General features: G+C 36.0%; 1 protein-coding gene and 1 long non-coding RNA gene across 4 annotated transcripts; both read right to left on the bottom strand.

Moving 5' to 3' along the window:
- Positions 1-792: 792 nt before the first annotated feature.
- On the bottom strand, positions 793-4,857 carry LOC134232514 (uncharacterized). Of its 3 annotated transcripts, none has more exons than XM_062714505.1 (2): positions 4,611-4,857; positions 793-2,569 (listed from the first exon to the last, which is right to left on the bottom strand). In XM_062714505.1, the coding sequence occupies exon 2, from the start codon at positions 2,567-2,569 to the stop codon at positions 1,475-1,477; it is 1,095 nt and encodes a 364-aa protein (XP_062570489.1). In that variant the 5' UTR covers positions 4,611-4,857; the 3' UTR covers positions 793-1,474. The 3 variants fall into 3 exon arrangements, with proteins under 3 accessions (XP_062570489.1, XP_062570485.1, XP_062570479.1); XM_062714501.1 differs by lacking the exon at positions 4,611-4,857 and adding an exon at positions 3,178-3,956; XM_062714495.1 differs by lacking the exon at positions 4,611-4,857 and adding an exon at positions 3,509-3,956.
- Positions 4,858-7,502: 2,645 nt separating this feature from the next.
- Positions 7,503-10,987, bottom strand: LOC134232401 (uncharacterized). The gene is made up of 3 exons (XR_009984769.1): positions 10,938-10,987; positions 9,730-9,916; positions 7,503-7,672 (listed from the first exon to the last, which is right to left on the bottom strand). It is a non-coding gene; the product is annotated as an uncharacterized LOC134232401 (long non-coding RNA).
- Positions 10,988-12,161: the final 1,174 nt, after the last annotated feature.

The raw sequence follows: 12,161 nt of genomic DNA, 5'->3' as shown, positions 1-12,161 counted from the left end.
GGTAAGATATTCAGTTTCCCAGGTATATGTTCTGCTTTGAAAAGAATGTTAAAGCGTAAGCAAGCTAAAACCAAACGTCTTACTAAATGCATGACTGGAATATCATTTGATGATATTTTGTTAATAATATTAACAACTGCCATGTTATCTGAATAAAAAAGGATAGAGCTGTTGGCTAAACTCTCCCCCCAGGTTTCAACCGCTACGACAATAGGAAATAATTCCTTAAATGTAATATCATATTCCTGCAAATGTATCTCTTCCCAGCCCCCATAAAACCATTTCTTGCCTAAAACTGCCCCATATCCTAAACTTCCAGCTGCATCAGTGTACATGTTAAGTTTATCTGAGTTTTGCCATACCTCATCTATGAATATAGATTTTCCATTAAAATTGTTTATGAATTCACTCCATGCTTCTAAATCTAGCCTAGACTGCTTATTGAGACGAATTCTGAAGTGGGGTTTACTTACTCCTTTTGTTAGATTTATAAGACGTCGCAGGAAAGCTCTCCCTGGCACGACTACACAACATGCAAAATTTAATAAACCAATTAAAGATTGAAGATTCCGCAGTGTGATCTTTTTGCATTTTTTGGCTGAATCAAGTGCAAGTTTAATTTTTTGTATTTTTTCTTGTGGAAGTCTAGCCTCCATTTTTATAGTATCTAATTCTATCCCTTAGAATACCATAGTTGTTGAAGGTCCCTCTGTTTTTTCGGACTTGATTGGGATTCCAAGCATCACACATAGATAAGAATTGTTTTAATGATGAATGACAAATGGCAGAATTAGGAGGACCTATAAAAAGAAAATCATCCAATATGTGCAACATATTGGGAACCCCAAATTTGCTGCAAGCAATCCATTGTAATGCTGTGCTAAATGTCTCAAAAATAGAGCACGATATAGAACATCCCATGGGAAGGCACTTGTCATAATATAAAGAACCCTGAAACTGAATTCCTAATAGCTCATGATCGTTTGGATGAACCGGTAAAATTCGAAATGCTGATGCGATGTCTGTTTTCGCTAGCAAACAATTTTTTCCAATTTTTTTGATAAGTTTAATTGCATCATCAATTGTTGTATAAGATACTGAGCATAGATCATCCGGGATAAAATCATTCACAGAACCCCCTTCAGGATAAGATAAGTGGTGAATAAGGCGAAATTCATTTATTTCTTTCCTTGGGACAAGACCAATAGGGGAACATTGAAGATTTTCAAATGGGGGTACCTCAAATGGACCTTCAATCCTACCAAGAGAAATTTCTTTCTGCAGTTTTAGTGCTACAATATCTTCATGTTCTTTTACCGAAAGTAAATTAGATGAACGCCTTGACTGTCTCGGCCCATTATATTGAAGATGAAAACCTTCCCCAAAACCCTTACATAAAAATGTTTTTAAATCTTCATCATACCCATTAAGAAAGTGTTCTAGGGTTAATACTCTTACGGGAGTGACAATTAATCTATTTGCTTGTACTAGTGGGTTCTTTTTGTCTGGTTTGGGACCCTGGGACAGAGGTTTGCGATTGATCACCCCATGTGCAGAAAAGCACTGAGTGTGGCTTCCTGCACTGAGGGCAAAGGTGCTTGTATTGACAGTTCTGGGATGTGCAATGTCCTGTTTTGTGGAAAGCATAACAATATCCCTGGGGTATTCTCTTGCCTTTATAGGCCCCCCCTTTGTTTTGGAATTGGTATCGGCCACGAAAATTATGTGTCTGATTGCCATAATTAGATTGTCGCGATGTGGTGGCCATAACCCAGTACTCATAGTGCAGTTGCCCCCATGGAATTGACATTGATTCTATGTCCTTGCGGACTTGCCTATCATATGATAACCATGCCAAACCTGTGCGTCTGCTAGCTAGCTCGCGCACTATTTCACCATGTTTGATGACCGCTGGTACCAAGTTGGGGAATTTCTCAGAGTAAATGGCCAAAAATTTTAAAAATGCTGTGGTCCACTGATCAATAGATTTAATGGCTGTTTTTGATTTTGAGGTCACAAACTTAAATTCTGATTTACCCATGCTTTGCAAGTGTACTGACTTATCCCTACTAAAATCATCTTTTGGTATTAATTTTGCAAAGTCAATGTACTTGTTTTGCCATATTTTGTTTTTGAGTTTACTATCGACTTGAGAAGAAATTGGAGTTGATAAGAGCTGCTGCTCATCATCTGAATCACTCTCCTCACTGGATGAGCTGTCCTCTGAGTCATTATCTGACTTATCTCGATCCGAACTAGAGTCTAACATGCTACCTGAAGAGGACCGTCTTCTACGTTTCCTTCCTCTCGAGCTTCTTTGGCGTTCACGTCCTCTTTCCTCCCCAGATTGACCACCAGCCGACTGTTCGCGGATTGCCTTTAGGACTTGCTCCGTTACAGCAGCTACTAGCTGAGGCTGTAAGGTATCAGAAGCGTCCTGCTGAGCCGCCTGTTCAGCTTCTAAAGCGTCCTGCTGAGCTGCCTGATCGGCTGTACCTGCCGCGGCTGGTACTTGTCGTCTTAGCCTTCTGGCCCTGGCTGGTCGCCTCGCTCCAGCTGGTTCATTCATCTACAATATTTCTTAAGAAGATATGAACCTAATCAATAAAAATATTTCAGAGCTCATAACCTGACCATTGAAAGCAACAATTTAAACTTTGATTCTTCAGTTAAAAATACACTCTTAAAAATTTAAATAATTGGATAAACTTAATAAGGAATCTTTAGAAACCTCAACAATATAAGAATGTATGTATCTTATTCATTTTGTGCAATACATTCAGAAAGTAGACCTCAACCATATTTGGTGAAAATTCTAACAAAACAAATAACCCCAACCATATAGGGGTGCAGCAACTTACCAACCATAAACCCCCACCATAGGGGTGTAAAATATGTAAATTCAACCCCGACCATATAGGGGTGCAAAATCCTGCTTAAATAATACCCCGAGCATATAGGGGTACAGGATATTGCTTAAGTAACTTCAATCATATCAATCATATATAGATGCAAAATCCTGCTAAGATCAAACCCCGACCATATAGGGGAGCAGGATATTGCTTAATAAACCCCGACCATATAGGGGTACAGGATCCTGCTTGAATACAACCCCGACCATATAGGGGTGCAGGATATTGCATGAATAAACCCCGACCATATAGGGGTGCAAAAAACCTGCTGTATTCCAAGTAACCCCGACCATATAGGGGTGCAAGATCCTGCTAAAAGTCAACCCCGACCATATAGGGGTGTAAAATCCTGGAAATTAAATCATGTTTAGTTTATGTAAGTTGCTTATCAATAATACACCATATTGGCAAATTCGAATAAAACAACCCCAATCCACAGGGTTGCCATATATTAAGATTGAAATGAGTTTATTTTTATATAGCATAATAATATACTAAAGACTGCATCAATCGCCAATGAGCAATTAAATCAAATGAACGTAGTAGAATGTATTATAATTAGACTAAATATAAATGTTGTACAGATAAATACCCACCATTATTGATAGACTTTATCATTGAAACAATTACAGCCCTCACATTATTATAATATTTCTTATTTCCTTGATAATTCAAATGGACCCCATCAGCCAAAAATACTGCCCGTTGATTATTAGGACACCAGAAACCAGACAGGCGAAAGAATGTTGCTGAGTCTACATTCTTCAAGTAACTGGACACTCGTCTATTTAGTTCATCCACCCTCGTGTTAAACCATGCTGTGTCCACGTGAAACCGGATACGCCTTGTCGGGGGAATTCTATGCAATGTCTGTAGCACCACCACTTTCTTCACATTTTCCTCATAACGGAGATAAATTACAAAGTCTACAAGCTCACGGTAAATATCATTCACTGATGTGTTTCTCCTACACAGGTCGTTTGATACTGCTTGTAACAAAACCACATCTGGACGCAAGTCTCTAACGTAATATGTACCTTGCGCGCGAATCTGAGCCAGTGACGCTCCTCAGGCGCGGATCCAGGATTTGGAGTTAGGGGGGGGGGTGCCAAAATTAGGCAAGGGGTCTGGGGGCCTGGGGGCCTGGATTCTAGAGATTTTGAAGGGTTAAAATGAGGTCTACCAAAGCCCTGGTGGGGGCCCAGGGGGCGAAGCCCCCGGAAGCTCCTGGATTCTAGAGATTTTGAAGGGTGAAAATGAGGTCTACCAAAGCCCTGGTGGGGGCCCAGGGGGGGGGAGCTCCTGGATTCTAGAGATTTTGAAGGGTGAAAATGAGGTCTACCAAGTAGACATTTTTGATTTACGCTAACTTTGACAATTTTAGGGGGGGCGCGCGCTGGGTGCGCCCCCCCTTAAATCCGCCACTGCTCCTCCGTATCCTGAATAAAAAATCTGTACCTCCTCCGAATTAAGATTTAAATTCGGTGTCACCCGATGGTCAGAATTATCTGTTACAAAGTTCTCAAGTCTGCGAATAAAGGAATGCCCCAAAATAAGGACTTTTATTGTCATTTTATCCACACCATGTCCATCACAGCGTGGGATAGACACCGATTCCAGGACCACGTGCAACGATCAGCCTAAATTAAGGCCTTTATAAACAGTAGCGTAAAGTAATTCTTCACATCAAATACTTACAATGTAGTATAAACGGTAGATCCTTATATAATATAGCGAATAATGCAATCAAGGTGGATATTAAACTTCAATGAATGAAAACATCTTCATGACAGTGCACATGCAGACTTGAGACAATGATTACGTGACAAGATCAAATTATAATTACTGGTACAGGTTGCGTGTGGCACTACAATATCCGGAAAAATCTTAACAATATGTAATTTATTGATAGATGGTATAAAGTACTTTATGTTGCACATAAATACAATTATTATTTTTTATTTATTTATTTATTTATTTATTTATTTTTTCTTTAATTGTCATTCTATTTCTACTGTTTTTGTACATCTTTCCATCCCAGTATTTATTATAATTATAATATTCTATTATTTTAATTTTTATTTGTTTAAAAGTTACTTTCCCCAATGCAATCTCTGTTAATTAAGTACTGCTTAGTTAATGAATTTTGTTTATCCTGGGCAATGCTTTTTGACAATAACATGCTTTAATATGTCAGTAATGAGAGTATTACGACATTTAAGGGTAGAGAATTTTAACCATTAGAGATTGAAATTATTAATATTTCTATTTAAATGCTTATTTACAAGCTTTAATTTGAATCCCAGTCAATTCTAGAAAGTTATCGCAAACTCAATCTAAGCAAGTTGATTTATTTTCTTAACAATTTGTGAAGCTTAATTTCATTTTTAAAGGACCAGTATGAATCTAGAGACATCCTGAGATAGTAGTAACAGCTTCTTACCCTTGTGCGACTCTTACGCCTTGTACTTATATAATTTGCTCCTTGTTTGTGGCTGAACCCAGCATATCTATTCTAAGGCATGTGAATGATTAATTATTGTTGTTTTACTCTACCGTTTATGAAACCAAATTCTACAGCTGTCTTGTGCTAGAACCTTTGTCACCCTGAGACAAAAATCTCACTCTAAAAAACTCTAAAATTATATTTTTTTATAGTCATTGACCAGGTGGACAATTAAATTTTGGCAAAATGTGTAAATACTAATTACCTTCTTCAGGCTTCATAACATTGGAAAACAAAGCTTAAAATGGATTAGTATGCCTGACTTAATATTTCTGCGCTTTAACCCCCCCCCCCCCCAAAGCAAAAGCGAATCGGGAATTGTTTACGTTTTACGTTAAACCATCCCTTGACTCCTATATGTTTCATATTGCTGTTATCTGTCATTCAATTATACCATATAGTGTAAATTCAACCGATTATAAAAAATAGTCGACGTTTGATCTCTAAAAAATCTCGGGCCAAATCCAAAGTAATATTACACCATCGGCACGTCTAATTTGGCTAGAATTCACAAACCATAATAGTTACTCATGAAATCAAACTTATTTCATTACGAAAATTAAAACATTGCAACAATTCAACTTCACAAAAATTTCCATGACCTTACCGTTTTATCGATTTATCAAGAAAGGAAGAGGAGGAAACAACTAGAGCAAAGCTCGTTGCAAAGCAACGAGTAGGTCTTCCTTCTTAGCAGTAAGCAGAAAGTGAAATGTTTCATTTGTCAACTTTACAACCTTTCTTTATTTGTTTGACTCAAATAGCAAAAACCCTTTTTTAAAGTCTGAATCTGGAGTGAGCACGAGGATAAAAAATCCAATGGTAATCTCTCCACCAGCATTGAAACTGTACCCACAAAACTTTTACTCCCTCATATTTTGACTTGATTTGTAGACACACATCATCTTTGATGCAATCATGTTAGCAAAGTGTGGCATACTACAGAAATATCAGTGTTTTGATACATCATGATCTTAAAAATTGCTTTAAAACAATTACACAATATAACTAAATAGTGAGAAATCCCAATGTGTTACTGATGAACTATCTCCTTTTTTTCGTCAATCAGTAAGAAGAACAATACTTTTACAAGAAATACACAGGAATGTGTTGTGTATGTCTCTAATTTGCAGCCCTCCACTAGCAAATGGTGGTATCTCAATAGGAGTGTAGTGAAATTCTCTGAACAGGGCATTCAACAAAGAGATCTCCTTTTGAAAGCATTGCCTTTCATTTGAACAAATCTTATTTCCCTACACTACAGAATGCTGTGTGCCAAGTTAAACTTCAATTTGTCTGGTGGTTTCGGGTAGAAAATAAAATTCTGAAGAATTCAAGACAAAGATGATAATGGGTGAATTTTAATTCAAAAAAAAAATTACTACAGCTTTAGCTCATAAGAGCTAAACTGTATACAGAGTTAGTGCTTTGTTGACTTTGAAATGTAGCTGGACATCTCTTTCATATTATGTTTGAAACTAGAGGTACTGTGAGCAATGAACTCACTAAATGATACCCCCGCCTCCATATAGTTATAATGGCAAAGTCCATGTTTTGCTGTGGCCAGAAAACCCAAAATATGTGTCGGATCAAAAAGTAAAATAGGAGGTGCACAATGGCAATATGTAATAAAGATTCTGTGAAAGTTTCATCAAATTTCATTCAGTGGTATATGAGGAGTTGCGGTTAAGAGATGGGTACCCAAAAGCGTAACAGACGGACGGACAGAATTAACGATTACTAAATACCCTCCCACTTTTCAAGCAGGGGGTATAACAACATGTCCTTTGTGCTGAATCATGCACATATGTTATGCTTTAGATGTTTACACCTAAATATCAACTTTCCTTCAATTATACTGTAAAAATACACATATAAGATCTTATATATTGCCGCTGAAGATCATCTTGACCATTAAAATTGGTATTTCTTCCCTAGGAAGCCGAAGACCTAAATACAGATGTTAAAATGAAAGATCTGACACATATTTAAAAGAAGATTTATTCCAAACTTAAACATAGATTCTGTAACAAAATCTATTTTTCTTGAAAAACTGAAAGCAATTGATATGTTAATATTTTTGGATTCATCAAAACTTAAAACATGATATACTTAAAGTTATCTTCTTAAACTGAGAATTGACTGTTTCAATTTCATTGTGCTGTTTATTCTTTGTTATCTCCCAACAGAAGCTCTTCTGGCAAATCATAATCATGCTTGGCATCAAATGTCAGTACTCAGATGACAGTCACACCTATCAAAAAGAAATTGAAATTGTTTATTGAACTTTTTTTTAAAGTGTAACTTATAGGATAAGATAAACCATCAATCTGAGTTCAAAGATACTGTTACATTTTCTTCATGTGTATTATTTGTAAAAGTACTCTGTAAGTATACCCGGGGTAATTATACTTATGAACATGATGAATATAGGTTTACAGGCAGTCATTTGAAGATGTAATAAAATAACATATTAGTTTTTCATGATTTCAAATAAAGAAAATGTACATTACTTGTTCATGTCTAAATTTTTTAGGAATGGTTTTGGTTAACAGTTTGTAAACGACTAATCAGTCAGAAAGAATGTATACAGTTATGATTTTCATGTGTCAGGATAAGGTCATTCGTAAAGGTGTTTCAGCACATTAGGAACAATGCACTAATGAAGTGACAAAACACTATCGCATAAGGAACAATGAGCGAGCGCAAAGTAACAATGTGGCTCTAGCTAAATAACTGTAAATGTATTACATTTGGCTTGTACGATATTTGTTGGAGATTCAATTTTTAATAAGTTAGCATAGATTTGATTTAGCACTCTCTGAATTTGCTAGTTATGAAAGTTAATATACAAGACATTTAGACAATTAGCTGACTCTGCTTTCCGCCAAAATCGCTGAATAGAATACACTGCTGAATGTAATACATTTACAGTATAACACTATGCTACTTATTTTATGACAAACATGCTTAGGACACTTACACACTAGTGTGAAGTAAAAATGCACTACCACCCTTATGACAATGGGTTAGTGTGCTTATAACAACATAATGACAATGTACCTGTGTGTTTGTAACAATGTTTCAGCAGGATGTTTACACCATGCTGTAAAGCTTACACAAATTAGATTTTGTAAATTTGTGTTAGCATGGTAGCATATTTTGTGTCAGCACAACTGCATGTTGTTTTAAGTTGCCTTAGCCCGACATTGTTCCTAACACACTTTTACACTTTAATTTACAAATTGCCTTTTCAGGACACCATATTTCTCCTAACCGACTAGCTATGTTTTTTGTAAAAGTACATGTACCAGGGTACATGTAAATCATTTTTATGTGCCCAGAGATCCGGGGCGTATATTGTTTTTGTCCTGTCTTTCTGTTTGTCTGCAAACTTGAACCTTTGCCATAAGGAATAACTTTTCAACCATGAAAGATATAGACTTCATATCTAGTATGCCTATTCCACTGATTAAGCTCTTTCAAATATCACCATGGTCAATGACCATGTGACCTTGAATGTGACCTATATACTAAAAGTAGCTTTTTGAATGCAAACTTTAACCTTTGTCATAGATATGTATACTTCACTAATTAAGTTCTTTTCAATGACACCAAGGTCAATGACCTTGTGACCTTGATTGTGACCCATATGCTAAAAATAAAAAAATAGTTTTTTTAACCTTCACTGTTGCTTTTGAACCATGAGAGGCAGAGACTGAATATTTGATATATATACTCCACTAATTAAGCTCTTTCAAATGACACAAAGGTCAATGACCTTGTGACCTTGACTGTGACCTTTATGCTAAAAAAAACCCTTTTTTTTTTTAATTTTGTTGCCGCTGGATGCATAGTGTTTCACAAACACATCTTGTTTTCATTTAGTTTTCCGTATGTTTTTAAAAGACGAAGAATTAAACTCAATTTTCTATAAGCTTCTATTCAAGACATTATAATTGTTCGCCTATTAGCGTTTTTTACTATATAACCCAAATACATCATTGTCTGTTTTGGTAGCCTAGTGGTAGGGCATTCGCTTTGTATAATCATGAAGCCAGGTTCGATTCTAATTTACTGCATCAAACCTAAGACAAAAACATGCATGCAGTAATGTACCTTAACCATGCAACCAGCATTTGAAGTGAATGAGACCTTAAAAAACTCAAAGTAGATGTTAGGACAATGACCCTAGTTGCAAGTAAAGGTCTAAATTGAAGCTATTCACCAGTATATATTAACATCTCTAAATGAGTGAAAATTCTCAAATAATTTTATCAATCAAAGTATCTATAAGAAGCTAATCCTTACCTCGAAGGTTCCAATCCCATTGCTAAATGCTTGAGACAGGTTACTCTGATGAGACTGTATAAACCGAGATTCTGTGTCACAGTTGGAAATGGCACAAAAAGGATCCCTTACTTCTCAAAGGCAATAAATGCTGAGTGCAAGTCTATATTTGCAGCTTACTATCCCAAGTGGTGGCATCATAAAATGACTGAAAAAAATGATTGATAGGCCAATAAACAAACAAACCATTCCTGAGTCTTATCACTGGAAAAATGCAAACTTTACATTATTACAACTTTTTTTTTTCAATTTTCTTTTGCAATTTAACTGATCAACATTTGTGCAATTTTTTATCTTTTAAATTATGATACTAAACACTTTGTTTGAACAGCTATTTATAGTGAGTGCAGACAGCAGCACGAAGCGCTGCTCATAATGCGAGCTCTTATGACAATGCCTTGGCAATGAGAAAATTATAACTTGCACGTTGATCCATACATCTTCTTTTCTGCAGTAACTTTGGACCCACAGTGCTTTGCTTTTTTAAGCTATATTCTTGTAAGCATGACTAAAACTGGAAAGTTTCAAAAAATAAACTCACCTTGATCTAATTGATAAATTGCAGCAGTTAAATAGTGAAAAAAAAAAGAAGAAATTCTTCATTTAAGTCAGCACTATTCAAGCTTTAGAGTGCAAATGTACCGGTAAGCCTAACTTACACTACGACGTCATGTGACTTCAGAGTCTTAGTAGTGCCCTGTTCACATGAAGAGTTAAATTCGCAGTAAATTGTCGCAAAGTAAACTAATTAAACTCTCTGTGTGAACAGGGCATCAATGCACCAAATTTCAATTGCTGTTTGACAGGCCCGATCTAAATTAAAACTGAATAAGTGTCTGCCCTCACCCTAACAGTCGCACTGGAAACATATTAGTTGAAGAATATACACTGTAACAATAAGTATAGTGTGAATTAGAGTATCACTATGATGGATAGTGTTGTGTTGAATTTTTGCATTTTTGGTGGTTTTAAAAGCGAGTCTTGTTGAAATTACATGTTCACATATAATTTAATAAAATATAAAGGGCTGTGGGGATTTTAAAAAGCTAACAGAGAGAGTCTGAACCGTAAAACAGATATTACATCGGTGTGTCTGTGTATTTCTAAAAATATCACAGCTCTAAGCTGCCATAGTACTTAATGTAAATTTTAGGTAAAAAAATTCTTACTTTCATTCTCGGTCACAGCTAGTCCACGCCAATCATACATTAAAATGCCACCGTCACACCCCTACTAATGTTATTGTGATTTAAATTCAAGACACGTGGTTTAGATTTACCTATTCAAAGGTTATAGGGTAGATCCGGTTTTATAAATAAAATTGGCAGTAAACAGGAAATTGCTATAGTCTGTTTCTTCTGAAACATGTCCTGTGAAAAATGTGTGTTTACACACCTTTCTGAAAGACTTTCAACAGAAATGGATGGCTTAAGGGGGGGGGGGGGGTGGTAAATAACAATTAATACATCTTATACTTAACTGCAAAAATTACAGCTCACTAGCGACCGAGATGCTTGTAAAAAATGTATAATATCATTTACACTGACAAACCTTTGTTTGCCTTATATGGCTATTGCTATTAATGCGCACAGAGGATCTTACCACGAGCAACGCCAAATACATGTTTACATGTTACTTCGAACACGTGGTTCAGGTCAATCTATGATCATATCAATGGAGTGCAAAGTAAAAAAAAAATGTTCCTATGAAACATTAGAAACTATTAATAATATCACTGGCGTTTTTAATTTGTTAATAACTATAGAGAAAAATATGCTTAATAAAACGTATACGTAGTTCGTGTCAAGTTCAGAACACCAGCAATTCAAGGATAAGGAAAACGAGCAGCTTCTCCTATGCGTTTAAATGGACAAAACATTTTTTACATAACTATACATGTATACTCGTGATCACGTGTGTTGGCAAGGGAATCCACCTGGCAATTGTATTCACCGATAGTACAATAAAGGAATTTATCAAGCGTAAAATTCCTGTAGTATTCGTATAGTAACCCATAATGCAATTCTCATTCATCTGATTTGTCAGTTAAAAGTCACATTGGTGCCCCATTTGCTAATCTGACGCCAAAAAATATAGTCCCGGTTCCCATGCAAAATATTTGTCTAAAAAGAAATTCTAATTCATGACAGCAGAAAATTGTATCATAGAAAAAACTTTAAAATAATTTAAACTTGAATGAATTCAAGAAAGGTCGATTGAAGTACATTTCTACAGAATGATATTATAGGGTGGTGAAAACTAAAACACAACATAACTTTTCTGTTTACCATGTCTCCACGTGCTAGTCACTTCCTAGCCACATTTCCGTGAATAATTTACTCTATCTCGCTGAAGTCTCGCTAGCCCTCGCCAGAGCCAATGTCAGAACTACT

This window comes from Saccostrea cucullata, unplaced genomic scaffold (assembly GCF_032062105.1).
Source record: "Saccostrea cucullata isolate Sc308-1 unplaced genomic scaffold, CSIRO_AGI_Scuc_v1 ctg1435, whole genome shotgun sequence".
NCBI classification, from domain to species: domain Eukaryota; kingdom Metazoa; phylum Mollusca; class Bivalvia; order Ostreida; family Ostreidae; genus Saccostrea; species Saccostrea cuccullata.
This window is presented reverse-complemented; position numbering and strand designations above follow the sequence as displayed.